The sequence below is a fragment of the Saccoglossus kowalevskii genome, chromosome 2, assembly GCF_978046115.1.
Source record: "Saccoglossus kowalevskii chromosome 2, keSacKowa6.1, whole genome shotgun sequence".
In the NCBI taxonomy this organism is placed as follows: Eukaryota; Metazoa; Hemichordata; class Enteropneusta; family Harrimaniidae; genus Saccoglossus; species Saccoglossus kowalevskii.
In genome coordinates this window covers 12,635,760-12,653,888 of record NC_140642.1, presented here as the reverse complement: position 1 = coordinate 12,653,888, position 18,129 = coordinate 12,635,760, and the positions used below count along the sequence as shown (strand labels likewise).

The 18,129-nt window shown below is 34.9% G+C and overlaps 1 protein-coding gene across 2 annotated transcripts in view; it reads left to right on the top strand.

Moving 5' to 3' along the window:
- LOC100373358 (BTB/POZ domain-containing protein 7-like) overlaps nt 1–18,129 on the top strand; it is a 51,759-nt gene that overhangs the window by 16,473 nt on the left and 17,157 nt on the right. For both annotated transcript variants that reach the window (XM_085491528.1, XM_085491525.1), the window contains exons 2-5: nt 2,220–3,699; nt 11,962–12,170; nt 14,369–14,444; nt 16,127–16,434. In XM_085491528.1, the coding sequence (XP_085347654.1) occupies nt 2,499–3,699; nt 11,962–12,170; nt 14,369–14,444; nt 16,127–16,434 (1,794 nt within the window). In that variant the 5' untranslated portion in view covers nt 2,220–2,498. The remainder of the gene's footprint in view (nt 1–2,219; nt 3,700–11,961; nt 12,171–14,368; nt 14,445–16,126; nt 16,435–18,129) is intronic.

Genomic DNA, 18,129 nt, shown 5'->3' with positions numbered 1-18,129 from the left:
TGCTGTAATTTTGCAGTATTTTATGGGGTATTTTCATCCTACCATATTAGGAAATGCGAATTCCAAATACTAGTATGGAATGATTACGCGGGTAAGCGTCCTTTAATAATAATAAAAAAACATGGCTGCCACCAGGGTTATACCTGACTCCACACAAAAACTGATTCTGTTCTAAACATTTTTGATTTCAATGATGTATCCTTGGAAGGAAAAGATGTATAAGTTAATTACGCTGCGCATCTGCCGATACTCCTGCTGTACTGTCTTCGTGCGTACTTTGAGGTATCTTCGTAATAACCTCATATTAAAAGTTGAGTGTTTTTTTTTAATAATTAAGAATCACTTCTGACAAATGCTTTGAGGAATATTTCAACTACAATGGACACTATCGGTTGTCTAATGCTCAAATCACTATAATTTCTACCAGCAAAAATTCAATGATATATGTAAATATAAACGGATTACTTCCCAGGTCACATTGTACGGTTCTAACAAACCCTTAGGATACCAACACATAAAATAGAATAAGAATTTGTTTGTATATTTGTTAAACCTGTATGTGTTATAAACCAGCAGATGAATTTGTGATAGTCCTTATAATTAATATAATTAGAGCGACTTCAAAAAAGTCAATTTTTTTGTTTTTTTGAACTAATTGAAATGCACGTATATACAAATTTGGAATGCTTTTCAATTTTGTTGAATAGAGAGAAAAAAAGACTTACGAAACAGCTTTTGTGAGTCATGTATTCATGAAATACTAGAAGTGAAAGCTTTTGGTTATACAAATTGGTCCCCTCCATTCATATCTCTGCAGAGAAGGCCAAAAAAAAAAGGCATGCTGTTGCGGATATGGGTTGCATTCCAAGCTGTTGTTAAGTGCTTTTTAAGTACACTTGATTAAATCCAAAGAAAAGAGGTTGTATTTTATCCATTTATCTCGCAGTGTCATTGTCACGCAAAATCCTGCTCTGTTGCGCCTTTTTTTTCTCCACTATTGGTAACTTTTAACCTGCTTAGAATATGATGAAACAAAAATTGCGCAGACAAATTGCTTTCTAGTTTTTTAGCATTCTCTTTCTCCCCAGTCTAGATCACCTGTTTATAACTATTGTTTATCAAAAGTTTGCTGCAAATTGACTGTAGGTCAAAGTTTATATTAACTACTAGTATATGTACAATATATAACGTATGTGTGTGGATTTTTAAAAGGGTATATTTGACAATCTCCATACTTAATAATGTTGAGGTGCACAGACCTGTACACAGCTCGAGGGTACAATTCCTGCTAAAATAATAAACCTGAGGATATAAAAACAAATACCGTCTCTGAAAAACAAAATGAGCTGCACTCGTAATATTAAATTGATCTCTTAAAAAAAATGAATGAGGTTGTTGTATGCATGATTGCATATATGAACACAAGCATTAATAATTTTTTGATAATTGTATTTCTGCTCCCAGGCCAATTGCAGCGAGTCTGGATGTTATATAGGTGTTAGTTACTAAGGATGTGGTCTGGATGAGTGTTATATTACATTCATTGGTAAATTACTATTAAATTGGGTCATAAAAAAAAGCTGTTTGATTAAAGTTTTAAAGCAGGAGATGACTGCAATATTTATATGTATAGAGTGATTATGTATTTAGGGTGCGGGGCTGTTTAAATATCAATTATACAATGGCTGTATTAATCACACATGAAATTAGTATGCCATAGTATCAGAAGTTGCATTTTATTTATATGTCAGTGTATGTAACATCAATATGCAAATAAATGTTAATTCCATCTAATAATGTTCCCCCTCCACCAACCACAAGCAATTTTTCTATTTTAATCACTTAATTATTATTTTTTTTTTTTCAATTTGAAGTTATCTTAATGAGTTGTCGCTACGAATATTTTGTGGACATTGCTTGTATTTTTTTATTTTCCGTATTTGTTGTCAGAGGTAATAAATGAGTCGCTGTTTCAATATTGGTTTTGATCTTGCCTACCGGATTATTAATAGGAATTGAAATTTCTATATGCATGATGTGTCATATACCAGACTGTACGTCTGCACGGTGTAGTCACTGAAAGCGTCTGTAATAAATATTCATGTCTCTGCTCTCATTAAATGCAAACTGTGTTTCCATCACTACTGAGTAGATTTTGGAAATATATAAGTGTCTTTGGTTTTAATGTATTTTTTTATTTTGTTTTTTTTTTCTTGTAGGGAATTTGATATTGAAACTGTGCTCGACTGTTTCATGGGAAGTACTTTTGTGACTCAACCATCGGGGTCTTATCACAATGTTCTCCTGTAACTGAGCCAGGTGACCTGTGTGATTATATATTCTCCATTTTTCGCTCTTTTAACCCACTGGAAGATTCCATTATTCCAAACATCAGATCTGAAGACGTTGATTCCCTCGTGTATGGCGGCGCCGTCAATTACTGGTGAGGAGTACTGACAATGATAAACATTTACATGACAGCCTCCCAATGTTGAATAATGGGAGTGAACACATCAACTTCCCAAGAGAAAGAGAAGGAAAAAGAGAAAGAGAAGCAGTTGGCACGGTTACAGTCATCATCATCTCTGACTCAGTACTCTGATGCATTAGCATATCCTGAATATTTCTTGGAGCCTCGAGGAAGCAGTAGTAGCAGTGGCGGTGCTGGTATCAGTATGTCTTCCTCGGGTAAAGACAAAAAAAAGAAAAGTGCCGGCTTTGCCACTCTGCGCAAGAAATTCATCCGTCGGCGAAAGTCAAGCAAATATGACCATGCAAGAATTATCCGAGATTTGGTGTCTGGGTGGAGCATGCGAGATTTAAATGCATTAGTCGAAGAATACGAAGCTACAAATGTGCTGAAAGAACTGACTATTCATGCTAATTTAGCAAGACCTCATGCCAGCTGTCTTAAAGAGGATTTATCGGATTTATATGACTATAAATACTGTACTGACATTGACCTCATCTTCCTTGGTACATGCTTCCCAGTGCACAGAGGTATACTATCGTTGCGGTGTCCATACTTCCGTGATCTCCTCAGACGGCATCCTCAATATGGGGCGCAAGTTCATGTGGATATTCGGACAAAAGGAATGGATATTTCAACATTCTCTGCTCTCCTGCGATATCTCTATACAGGTGATTTCAACACGCAGGTGTCACGTTTAGAAAATCTGGACGTCCTCGTCAAGCTTGGTGATCAGTTTGGCACCCCTAATTTACTAGAACACGACTTTAGGCATTTGTTAGAGACTGGTGAATTCTGCGATGCAGTGTTAGTGTTCTCATCAGAACCGGCTGCTGAAGTTCAAGGTCAAGAAGCAGCAAGCATTGGGGCAATCTATGAAGAACTATTCTGCCACAAGTCCATCCTAGCAGCTCGATCACCGTTCTTTCGGAATCTACTCCACAGAAGATGTAGATCAGGGGAAGAGTTAACTGAGAGGACTTTACAACAACCGACTCGTATTGTTTTAGACGAGTCAATTATCCCTAAAAGATATGCCCGAGTGTTACTTCATGCAATCTACTTAGACGTTGTAGATTTATCATTTGTCATTCAAGACAGCCCTAGTATGGGGAGTCTTGGTGAAGTGCAAGCCATGGTATCAGGGAGAGGTCAGTTAACGAGAACCGAAGAAGCAATGGAGGTTTATCAGATTGCCCGATTCTTGGATCTAACTATCATGGCTCAAGGTTTGTGTATAAAAACTGTATATTGTATGCGTAGCATCTTGTAAACATTAAGAATTTACTTGCCAAGTCATGGGTGAATCTTTGCAGTTAAGTTTTACATGATTGCAATCTTTAGATTGAAAAAAGTGTAAATTCAAATTCGCAAACGGAAATGTCACTAAATTTCGCTGCGTGCATGTGTGAACTTGTTTGCTTGTGTGTGTATGTGTCTGTATGAAATGTCATGGGGATTATAAACATGTACCACTGTGAGATAAAATAAAAACACAGCATGCCACTATAGATGGTTAGCATGTCAAGAAACTCAATACTATTTCTTGGCTACGGTTGTGAATATCTGTGGTTATTGCGTATGACCTCTAAGGTTAGTGGCAATTTCAGGAGTTGTTGGCTGCATTGGAGACCGCAAATACTGCATTTATAAATAGAGGCTGTCCTCCTTGATTATGGGAGACTCCATCGAGCTCGTACATGTTTAGTAATGGACAGCACTGTACTATCAAGCTTATACCCGTTTAGTAACGGAAAGGGACTGTGACTGATTGTCACATTATCTGCCTTGTGACGGCCTCATTTATTATCTTCACACGACAAAGCATGTTCAGTAATTGTATTATGCAAATTCTTTTATTCTTATTCTCCAGAGCACATGATAGCATCAGAATCAGAATACAATTCACCTACTTGCAATTGTCTTTTGTTCCTGCTAGCTGATTGCTTCTTGTTCTAGCCATTGATGCTAGGCATGGTGGATAATTACTCTCTGTAATCTTAATTACGTGCATTTGGCAATTGAAAAAACACAATGAATAAAAAAAAAAATGATTTGCCTTTGCCCCGCCTGTCTAGTATATTCATAATATCCCTGAGGTGACCGTACATTTTTATTGTACACGCACTATATAGTTTGACTGACTGTCTTAGGGTGGAGGCAGGTGTTCTTTATGGTTCATAAATTCCATTTCAAGTGATTATATCTTAAGAGCTTTAGCTCTCATTGATGTACTGTATATTTCATGCTCAAGACATTGTAGCATTAAAAAATTTCTCTGAGGGTCTGCGACACAAAGCGTCAGTGGCTTTCGTGAAAATTTTATTTTTACGAATGTCATAAATTTATGAAATTACGAAACTTTCCAGCAGCAAACGTTATTACTGTTGTTAGTTCCTGCTCGGACTAATAGTTTAGTTTCAGTACATGTGTGTTTCCAGATTTGTAAATTCTTCTCAAATTGACCGACTAGTGGTCAATTTGTCTCATACATGTATGACCCAAATTTTCGCTGCTGCAAAATTTTTATGATTTTTACTGACTCTGTAAAAACTTTTCTCTCGCAAAATTAAAGTAAATGTATTTCATTAAGGCGCAGTTGTTGTCGAGTAGCGCACATTTGCAATCTATGTAAATAAACAACAAAAGTATACATCACATGGAACAATGCTTCACGATGATCGTCACTCGTTACTATCGGTACAGTGTTTTGTGAAATTTCATGCTGATGGTTTGCTGCCAAATGACATTGTATCAAATCATAACAAATTTATAGCTGGAAAAATTCGGGTAAATTTTACAAATGACAAAGTAGTTTGAAATCTCGCATGAACATTTGGTGTAAGTCCCGGGATTAACAGCGGGCCCCTTTTGAAAATGCATACAAGTTTAAGTCACTGCATTTTTACAGTTACTTCGGCTTAGACTAGTATTCTGTCGTATTGTTCTGTCAGTACAATCCACCTGCATACACAACGGTAGGTGAATAGTCCAATGTACTTTCCTCACAAGTACAGCACCCTGTTCTGCCTTGAGAAATTAGAATACCGATAATTCACGTATGAGATAGTCTCAATCATTTTATCAAACATGCTGTGAAACCCTTGTAAATGTCATAGGCCATTGCTGTGAACATGCGTTGTCAGATTTCATTTGGATTTGATACGTTTACACAGACCCCTTTGCGCATTGAATAGTTTAATGGTGTGTTTCACATAGTAAAATGAAAACTTGTGTCCTCTTAATAACATGCGTTGACCTTGGACTGTCTTATTTTTCCTTAAGATACTGTAGAATACTTTATTTTTGCTTGGAATTTGTTTTTGCTATTTTCGCTGATGGGATGATTCCGTGAAAATAAAATCCAACGAATATACTTTTTTCCCTATATTTCACATTAAACTAATCAAAAATCAGTGAAAATAAATTCCATACGGAATGCCTAAAAAGCCTTTTCAGTGAAAATTAATTCCAGCGAAAATAAACTATTCCACAGTATATAGATTTTGTACTGATCAGCCAGGAGAATAGTTTCTCGATCTTGTTGACTCTTGTGTGTGAAACACACATGGAAGTCTTTGCAGTTAGTGCATCTGTGTGTATGTGCGTGTGTGCATGTCTGTTCCACTGGTATTTTAAAAAAACATTAGTACATTTGATTTGTTTTTGGTTGAAATCTGTGCATATTATTTACCTAATTTAAATGATAATGCACCAATTTTTAGCTGTTTCATGACTTCCACTGAGAACCGCTCAATGGATTTTGATGAAACTTGGTACATAGATGCTCTGGGACAATGCCCAGACCTGATTAGTTTTGGGTAAAATTTCATGCATATTAATTGCCTACTGTTCATAATAATTAGTCTGCTGATATTTCAAGTACTAATCATTACATTTCAATAAAACTTGGTACATAGCTGTTCTAGAAGTATGCACAGACCTGATTACCAGTAGTTTGTGTTCAAAATATGTGCATATTAATTACCGTTTTTGCATAATTAACCAATTTTCTGCTTTTACACTGTCATCACATTTCAATGAAACTTGGTACATAAATGGTCTGTGACATTGCATAAACAATGTTAGTTTTACATTCAAATATGTGCATACTAATTACCTGTTTTGCATATTAATTAGTAAATTTTCAGCTTTTCCATCAGTATCTGACATGATTAGTTTAATGGTGAAAAACATGTATATTGTTTATCTAATTATTAGTAGCTAATTTCTGATGTCACAAAAAATCAGATTTGAATTGAACCTGTGGTAAAGATGCTCTGGAATAAAACCACAGATGTAAAATCAAATTTGAACTTCAACAACGAGGATCACATTGTTTTCATGTTGTGCATCTCAAATAGCAGACAAATATTACTTGCCATACTTATTAATTACAAGGCTGATCTTAAAATTCGTAAAATGTGTCTTTTACTGTCAGCACACGGGAATTCTTTCTAAGCTTTCTTTGATTTTTTTATTTGTCTGCGATCAGACAGCTGCCGTGTTACATGTACCTTTCAAGTTTCACTTCAGTTATTTTTTTTACTTACTCAAGATGAAGAAGCACAAGTAGCTCTGAGACACTTTCACAGACATGATTCAGATCAATCGTTTAACATCCTGCCAAAAACAAAAGTTGGTTTCTCCTAACTCAGTTTAGTTAACATTGTTTTGTGACCCACTTTGTGCCCCTCCGTTTACTCTTTTCTCAATAAAATAGTTTTACCTGAATATGCAAAGCATAGCATAGGGCTGAGACTGAGATTCTTCACAGACACGATTCGTGTTTGACTTGTAACTTCCTGTCCAAAACAAAAATGGGTTTATTTCAGTTTTGTTTCATTGTTGTGACCCACTTGATGTCTGCATACGCACACACCCACACACACACCCACACACACACCCACACACCTACTTACATATTTCAAGATGGTATGACTTTAATGTGAACAAAAAAACAATCCAACCAGCAATATTTTAATATAGTTCACTGTTTTGATAACAAAGTAGCAATATTGATATCAGCTTATCATTACAAACTGCTACATTTAAACTATCAATGTTGCTGTTTTGTTTGCAAAACAATGAGCTTACTGGTATACTGCTGGTTGGCTTGCTTTCCTTTTTTTTACTTCACAGTAAATGTATATCTGTCTTCACTTGATCTACTTTTTGAGAGCTGCCTGATGAGAGTTTTATTATTTGAAAAATACACGGTTTCCCTTGTTACCATCTGGATACTTTTCATTTAGGCAGTCAGCAACACGAATAATACTAGAACACGTGCATTCTGATGTTATCTCGCCCTTTCAATTTCCACTCAATAGTCTTTTCAGTAAGGTTGATCGGTTTTCTCTAATAACCGTACGGTCTCTGTGAGTCATGTTAGCAGGAAAACGCACAATCACGCTTATGGGCTGAGTTACACATACGTGCCAGAAATTGAAGATTTAGCTTTTGTTTCAAACTATTAGTATCTAAGTACCCAGAGTTTGAAGTATTTCTCAGATGGACATGGGCAACTCAACTTTTATTTACTATCTTACTCTTTCACACAGCATACAGACAACATTTTGATTTGATAAGGTTGCTGACGAGCTGCCACTGTTTGTACTTGTCGATTTCAAAATCGGATTTCAAGTATAGACAGTGAAAATAACATATAACAATGTATGGTATATGTGGAAGTCAATTATATCAACGTTATAAACATTTTTAAAGTTACTTTTACAGTTCTCATATAAATGAAATAAAATGTTGACGAAAAAAATATGTCGTTGGTTTTCAAATACACTCAAAATCATTATTTAAAAAATATTGCCCTGTCCTTTCCCTTGTTTGATTACATGTTGCAATATTGATGTCGCAGATAGCAAGGGACTTGTGTGTTAGTGCATTAAATTGGCAAGTGGCGTCTCCAAACAGCCACAAACCACCACCATCACTCAATGGTAGTTACTAACAATATTGTAACGATAGGGAAATAATGTCTTTTTAGTGTCCCATGGGTGCTATTTGTTGGGGCAATGTGGAATTGTTTTTACTACAGTGTGTGACAGCAACTTAATACGCCACGACTTGATTGATGTTTTATCATTGCATTTACTTTACTTTGCTTTCCATGATATTTTTTGAATTACCAATTGTATCTGAAATGCTGATTGCAATTTTCAGAACATAACAACCGTTGTCAAATTCAGTTTTGTTACATAAAAAAAAAATAACGTTGATATAATTGAATTATGTTTTGACCTGTGTGTGTGTTTTTTTGCATCTGCACTTGTATCTCAGACATTCCTGGCCGATCACATTTACAAATACATATCTTGGGCAACACATACACTTCCATTAGTATTATGACCCGATTCAAGATTGTCATTTTTAGCTCCGCTGTCGACGTTGTCAAGCGGAACTTATCATATGAGTGATTGTCCGGCGTCGGTGTCCGGCGTCCGTGTCAATGTTTTGCTTTTTCGACTTCTTCTTGAAAACTACAAGCCTGAATGCTTTGATACTTGGTGTATATGTACCTTGGGTGGACCTCTCTCAGATTTGTTCATTTCATGATCATATCTTCAATTCTCTAATTTTGGTGAATATTTTTGTCATTTTTGGTAAAAAGTGATATTTTCGACTTCTTGTTAAAAACCGCAAGTCCAATTGCTTTGATATTACATATATAGGTACTACATGTGTATCTCTCTCAGATTTGTTCATTTTGTAATGATATCTTCAATTCTCTAACTTTGGTGAATATGTTTGTCATTTTTGGTAAAAAGTGATATTTTCGACTTCTTGTTAAAAACCGCAAGTCCAATTGCTTTGATATGACATATATAGGTACTACATGTGAATCTCTCTCAGATTTGTTCATTTTGTAATGATATCTTTAATTTTCTAATTTTGGTGAATATTTTTGTCATTTTTGGTAAAAAGTGATATTTTCTTCTTGTTAAAAACCACAATCATTTATGGTTATTTTTGAATTCTTGTTGAAAACAGCAAGTCCCATAATGATATCTTCTGTTCTTTAATTGAAATGTGCATTGCTAACAGCAGAGCTATCTCAGCCGAGAGGCTGCTTGTTTATACTAAAAATTCGTCAAAATCAAGCATTTCTGCCATTCTGCAGCTGGATCTTGGTTGTGTATGGATAGATTTCGTTCAACTTGGTCCGTACTGTAAAATACTTTATTTTCGCTTGGAATTAATTTGAGCTATTTTCACTGAAGATTCAGTGAAAATAAAATCCAGTGATTATACATTTTTCCTATATTTCACATTCAACTCGTCAGAAATCGGTGAAAAAAAATTCCATACAAAACACCCAAAAACACTTTTCAGCGAAAATAAATTCCAGCTAAAATAAAGTATTTCAAAGTACACTGAGTAGTAAGGAGCCAGATCATATTCAAAATGGCTGATTGATGGCCATTTTGTTTTAATGACTCCTGTTCCATATCTCGTATATGACCAAACATTTTTGACTCCCGTGTGCGAAGCACAAAAGGGAGTCTTTGCAGTTACCCTGTCTGTATGTCTGTATGTATGTATGTATGTATGTATGTATGTATGTATGTATGTCACTTTTTTTGTTCCACCGTTATCTCAAGAACCACTAATCAAATTTTGGTGAAACTTGGTACATAGATGCTCTGGGATAATGCGCAGAGTTGATTAGGTTTTGGTAAAAATCTATGAATATTAATTACCTAATTTGCATGATAATTAGCTGATTTTTAGCTGTTCCAAGACTGTTCCACTGATATCTAAAGAACCACTCATTGGATTTTGATGAAATTTGGCACATGGATGCTCTGAACTAGTGCGCAGATTTGATTAGTTTTGGGTAAAAATCTATAAATATTAATTACCTAATTTGCATGATAATTAACTGATTTTAAGCTGTTCTATGACTGTTGCACTGATTTTTGAAGAACCACTCATTGGATTTCAATGAAACTTGGCACATGGATGCTCTGAACTAATGCGTAGATTTGATTAGTTTTGGGTAAAAATCTGTTAATATTATTAATTACCTAATTTACATAATGATTAATCAATTTTCGGCTTTTCCACTGATATCTCAAGTACTAATCATAACATTTCAATAAAACTTGGGACACTGCACATACCTGATAGTTTTTAGGGTAATTTTCAGTACATATTAATTACCTAATTTGCATAATTAATTAATTTTCAGCTTTTGATATTTTGAGTAGTAATGATCACGTTTCAATGAAACTTGGTACATAGTTACTTGAGGACTGTGTAGAGACCTAATTAGTTTTTGAGTAAATATTTGTGCATATTAATCACCTTATTAGCATAATTAGTTAATTTTCAGCTTTTCACCTGATATCTCAAGTACTAATCATCACATTTCAATGAGACTTGCGACATAGATATTCTAGGACTATGCAGAGACCTGATTAATTTTGGGATAAATAATTGTGCCTATTAATTACCTAATTTGCATAACTAGTTAATTTTTTGCTGTTCTATGATGTCTAAAAACCACTCATTGGATTTCAATGAAACTTTTAAAGAGTACCCATCACATTTCAATGAACCTAAGACTATGCACCATATTAGTTTTTGGTAACTATTTATGCTTCTTAATCACCTAATTAACATAATTATTTAATACTGATATCTCAAGTATTGATCATCACATTTGAATAAAACTTGGTACATAAATTCTCTAGGACAATAGACAGTCTGATTAATTTTGTGTTAAAATCTGTTCATATTAATTCTCTAATTAGTATAATAATTAATATTTTTTTGGTTCTAATCACATTTCAATGAAACTTGGTACATTGTGCAGACCTTATTAGTTTTACACTTAAATCTGTTCATATTGCCAGGTAGTTACCTTATTTGCATAATTAGTTTTCAGCTATTCCATCAATATCTCAAGTATAAGTAATTTTGAATTAATTTGTAATGTGTCTCCAAAACTCTCAGCACACGGGAGTTCTTTCTAAGCTTTCTTTGATTAAACTTTAGATTACATCATACATCTTGTCCCACATATGTATATGTAAATATGTTCTTTTGACAATTCATTTCAAGATGGACAAATGGTGGCCATTTTATTGTTAAAAATTCTCTGAAATCTTTGTCCAAATCAAGTATTTTTGTAAATCTGTCTCTTGCTCATACACAGACAGATTTTGTATGTATATTCATCTTTATGGGACCTTAACATTTTAATCACCAGACTTTCTCACCCACATTTTTCTGCACTTTTTTCTTATATTCTTCAATATTTCTGGGTAGAAATGAGTAAAAACATTGGATATATCTGGCAAAGTATAGTTTTAAATGGGAACTGTTTGCTTTACTAAATGAAAATAGATTAGGCTTAAGAAATGTGGGTCTTACTTTCATCAGGAAATGAACGTGTGCCCTTAAAAAGAGCAGCCAGTCAGAATAATTTTTAGTTAAAACTAATCCACATTATTTGTATATTTTTGTTACAGCATGTGAGGATATCATAGCAGAAAGCTTGTGTCAAGACAACTTGATAACCATACTGAATTGGAGCTCACAAGCACATGGCTCACAGTGGGTTAATAGACAGGCTATGCACTTTCTACGTGAGGAGTTTTTGGCAATAGCGACATCGCCGGTTTTATGTGAGCTCAATAAAGGCTATCTGATTGAAGGATTGAAATCAGATTATTTACAGGTACGTAATAAAAACACTTGTTGGTATTCAAAGCTACATGTGATGGATTGTATAGTGGTTTTTCGTGTACATTAGTAAACCATTATTCCATAATTACATGCTGCTTACAGCCAAAATAGTTACAGCGCCCTCAACATTGCACCTACTGTATTGCTTTTGTTTGAATTTGTTAGCCATGTATTCTAGTTATAAATTTATAATGGTCATGGTATGAACTTTGATTTCATTATTGAGATTCTATATGATTTTTAACAATTTATATATAAACATCATTTTTTGTCACCTGTGGTTTTGTTGGAGTTGTGTGTCAGATGCTGTCAGTACTATGGTGTACTGCTGACTGACAAAATTGTTATTAGTCCCCGTTCGGAGGAAGTCCGAAAACTGGGACTTATAATTCGGTCTCCGTGCGTCTGTCCGGAGTCGTATCTCAGAATCCCTTGGACCGATTCCGTTCATTCTTTGCATGTGTCTAGTACTTTATGTGGGACATATGCACATGCAGTGGTTTAGTGATTCGATTCAAAATGGCCGACTGGCAGTCATTTTTGGTAGAAAGTGATATTTTCGACTTCTTGTTAAAAACTGTAAGTCTGATTGCTTTGATACTATACATATTGTTCATTTTCTAATGGCGTCTTCAGTTCTTTAATTGAAATGTGCATTGCTAACAGCGGAGCTATCTCAGCCGATAGGCTGCTTGTTTGAAAATGTTGTATTTTGGACATGCTTTGTCAGTTGTCATTCAAACTTGGTACATAGATTATACATGTTAGGATACATGTCCATGATGATTTATTTCACAATTTGATCAAAGATGGCCGACTGGCAGCCATCTTGTTTTTTGAAAATGTCGTATTTTGGACATGCTTTGTCAGTTTTCATTCAAATTTAGTATATAGATCATACATGTTAGGATACATGTCCCCGACCGTCCGTGAGTTCCTGAGTCTGTCCGTTCGTGTGTCCATCTGTCAGTCTGTCCATCGTCATATTTCAGAATCGTGTGGACTGATTCCGTTCATTCTTTGCATGTGCCTAGTACCTTATGTGGGACATATGCACATGCAGTGGTTTAGCAATTCGATTCAAAATAGCCGACTGGCAGCCATCTTGTTTTTTGAAAATGTTGTTTTTTGGACATGCTTTGTCAGTTGTCATTCAAACTTGGTACATAGATTATACATGTTAGGATACATGTCCATGATGATTTATTTCACAATTTGATCAAAGATGGCCGACTGGCAGCCATCTTGTTTTTTGAAAATGTCGTATTTTGGACATGTGTTTTCAGTTTTCATTCAATCTTAGTATATAGATCATACATGTTAGGATACATGTCCCCGACCGTCCGTGAGTTCCTGAGTCTGTCCGTTCGTGTGTCCATCTGTCAGTCTGTCCATCGTCATATTTCAGAATCGTGTGGACTGATTCCGTTCATTCTTTGCATGTGCCTAGTACCTTATGTGGGACATATGCACATGCAGTGGTTTAGCAATTCGATTCAAAATAGCCGACTGGCAGCCATCTTGTTTTTTGAAAATGTTGTTTTTTGGACATGCTTTGTCAGTTGTCATTCAAACTTGGTACATTTAGGATACATGTCCATGACAATTTATTTCGCAATTGGATCAAAGATGATCGACTGGCAGGCATCTTGTTTTTGTTTTTTTATGCGGTATCTTGGACGTGCTCTGTCAGTTTTCATTCAAATTTGGCACATACATGTACTTTATACATGTTAGGATGCATGTCCATGACAATTTGTTTCAAAATCTGGTCAAGGATGGCCGATTGACAGCCATCTGACTTTTTGGCCTTACTACTATATTTCCACAATTTATGTACCATTTTTATTTGTATTTGGCACATACATCATACATATCAGTGTGTTTCATAATCAGATCAAAGATGGCCAAATAACGGCTGTTTTTAATTTGGCCATATTACTATGACACGAAACACGTGTTTTGATGTAAATAAACAATCTGTTGTATACGCCACTTGGAACTCAAGTTTCAAGGACACGTTCGCGCCAACCCCTCCGCTTTAATATGATGAGCACAAAGAGAACTTCGAGAACTGTGTCATTTTCAATAACTTGTTTCAATCTGACATCAAGAGACGAAATAAATAAATGATTGATTGACTCATTTTAAGTGATTGATTATGGTTGTTTTCTATTTCAACTCTTGTAGGTATGTGAGCTAGATGTGTTGAAAGCCGTGTTAAAATGGGCCGAGCATCAACTTATCAAGAGAATAGAAGAAAGAGGTAATTTGAAATTTTAAAATTCTACGCTGGGTTTAATTTTGGTGGATTTGATATTGCATGGATACGTATTCACTAGGTTTTAAATTCACTAGTTTGTGAAAGAAAATAATACATTATATTGTATATGCATTCTGTTAACTTATTACACATTAACTGGGTTGTAAATTAGCTATCAGCAAATAAGTGAAAATAAACCCAATAATATAAATAACTTAATTAATTAAAGCTCTATACAGTGATTTGGCTGTAAAAAGGAAAGATATGTGCATGTGAACTGTAGAGGGCTCTCTTTAAATTCTTTTGCTAATTATGTTAGTGTTGATTGATATCAAGAACAATGGTAATACATGTAGTTCAAAATTAAGAAAGTTTTAGCCAAATTCAATTATTCCTTAGTTCCTTATTGCATGTATTTGGAAAATATTACAATTTTTTTTAAGAATTTTAGCACTATTTTAGTTCAAATCAACAACAATACTATGTTTTCGTATATTTCACTGGATAAGATTTTCTGATTGTGAAATTGTCAATTTTCATAACATATTGCGATCCCATTATTTTATTTTTAATCATTTACTATATCCTGGTGGCATGAATTCATATCACCATAGAAACCATTACAGAAACAGTGAAATGTCATAAGTTGTTTCTACCAATATACCAGTGTTTGTGAGCCCACAATTTATTTTCATTATCTATTGTATGGGCATGAAAATTACAGCGAGTGACAAAATAAAACTGATCAGGAAAACCGCCAAATTCCTTTCAGTTTTCATTCTAATTGCTAATATTATTAGGAGCGATTTTTGTTTTACTTTCAGCGCTTTCAGTCCCAACAAGGCAACACTTTTGGACACAATCATTTTGAGGAAAAGAATCACTTGAAATATCAGTTTGTCGAATAATTGAATCTTTGGAGAATTCTACATTTGAATTATTTGTTCACAAATATATAACTTCATTTCAAAGTTCCTGGGGTATTTGAAACCAAAAATTGTCATTCAAACTCAGCAGCCAATCAGCGACAGCCTTGCAGGTAGATGACAATGTGAGTTTCAAATACCCCAAAAATAAGTTCTTCGTGTAATTAGATGTACATATGCAAGGGTTTTTTCCACACAAAAACGAATCCGGTCGTATTCAAGATGGCGACCCCTAATATTAAATATCGCATTTATTTTATTACCACTTGTTCGCCAGCTGACTGTGCCTGTACAGTATAGTGGAACTTTTGATATGTAAATTAATGATGTTAATTTCCAATGGTTGAAGGCAAAGTCATAACAAACAGTCGTGGCAATGTTGAATAGTGCAACGGTGCAAGGTAGAGTGATAGGGGGGGGGGGCATAGTGTTTATTTCAGCATCTGCTGTAATTTTCAATTTGTTCTGAGCATTCTAAAATGTGAATAAATGACTGGATGGTCTATGTCAATGTCAAGTCACAGTATAAGGTGATCATATCAGCCATCTTTGTAAATAAGCTTTCGTGTTTCATGTACCATTAACACTAGCCACACAACCAAGATTCTCCAGAGAGTATTTTCTTTTACTATGTGACATGGCTTGCTTTAGCCACTCTTGTACTTGCTGACACGAATGAAGGTCAGAACCTTGCTTTGTCGAATATTAAAATTTGAATGTTTAAATTAAAACAATCTGTATCCATTTTTTCTTTCTTAGAACCCAATTTACTGAGTAATACTCAACACAGTGTAAGCAAGAAAGGAATCAAGCGACGAGACTTGGATGACAGCGAATTACGAGAGATTCTCAGCGATATATTGCCGTATATTCGGGTTGATCACATAATACCGCACAGTAACGAAGTGTTAACCAATGTAATTAGGAGGGGATTGATCAGTACACCGCCGTCACACATGTTCGGTAGCGACGATGAGTCCTTGGTTATCAACCCTTGGATTAGATGTAAAAATAATCCGATGTACGTCAAGCCACGATTGTTCACTCCATATATGGACGAGGTTAAGGTATGTCATAAGATGTTGTCCATAACGAAAATGTTAGGTTAGCGGCACACATTTGAAGTTAGACATTTGTGTTTTGTCACATCGTTGTCTGAAATGTAACCTTCACACCTCACACTCTAAATCATTGTTGTGGGTCTGATTATGTAAAAATTGCACAAAATTTAAGTGGTTTTACTCATCTCTAAAATTAATGCAAAGTGATGTGATGGATGTTTGAATGATAACTGTAAAATTTGTATTAAAATCCGCATTCCTAATGGAAGCTGCACCCAATCTTTTTGAACAATTGAGATCCCAAAATTCACCATTTCTCATATGTGTAGATGCTCTAATGGAAGCTGCATCCCTTCTGTTGCATTGTACAATTTTAATAGAAGCTGTGGCTTTTAAGGTAGAGATGCACTTTTTTTGTGAATTTCAATCAAAAATAGTTTTTTTCGTTTTTTATATAGAGTTTTATCTAAAGAACATTCTGTGAAAATTTGACCAATGAATTCTTATTGGAACACCGTTAAAATTGCTGTTTATTTTGCGGTTAAAAATAAAAAACACTCACACGTGGCAATGTTTATGTCCAATTGCCTAATTTGCATGAGTAACCAAATAACAAGACCTATGATTGACAATATGCAAATCGAGATTCACACGCATGTGCAATTATTCTCAAATCAGTTCTCGCTCGCTAGCAAACCAAACATTATATTTCCTCAGCGTTTTTTCTTAATTTTTATCATTACATTATGCGTGGTGTGAAAAGAAAGAGAGGTAGAAAGAAGATTCAGATGATTTCTATGTCGGAAGATGCAAAAGCTACACTGAAGGCATCAGCCCACCGAACGAAAAACAAATCGATGTGAGCGTCCAAACATGACTTTCCCTGAAGGCATGAATCCGAGTTTCTGATTGACTGAGAGATTTTATTTTTAAATAATTGTTCTCAAAAAATAAACTGAGCATGTGAAGAATAATTTAACATTGTTTACAGTGATAACTGCTCATAGTCGAAACGAAGCTTACCCATTCACGCTAGTCACAATAAACATCATACTCTTGAATAGGCATCAATGACTACGGTAAAACTCTGTTTTAGGCATTAGGAATGATTGAAATGACGCCAAAATACACCTTAAAAGTCCCATTTTATTTTTTTCTAAATCCTTCCCGAATTTACGGCAGAATCTGGTCCCTCAAATAAGGTACACGTGAGCTTTGATTCTAACTGGATATATTGCACTGGGTCGGGGAGATACAAACTTTTGTGTATCTTTTGTCCAATGGGTACCTGTACTTCGATCATTCACAAGTTTTGCTCGGTGGTGCGAGACAGCTTTGTTTGCAACCGGACGAACTCCGTTTAATTCAATGAAGCAAACAACTGACAATGCTAAAATAAATTGCAGAGGTACGCTAAAATTAATTGAAAACAACCAAATAATTTCAATGAAAAATAAATCACAGAGAGAGGTACATTTGTAACTTGATACATTACGGTAACAACTCTTTTGACGCGCTGACCGCTTCTCCGCGTCTAATGTTTTGCTTTCCTTGTCATAATACTTACTGATTGATGATTTTGTTTTGATTTTTGAGTTTTTTAGCCTGCAACACGGCCACGACCTTTGCTTTTTCCCGTGAAAATGGGGAAGTTTACGTAAATTTGACGGACATTCCATTTTTTTAAACTACCGAAGCACA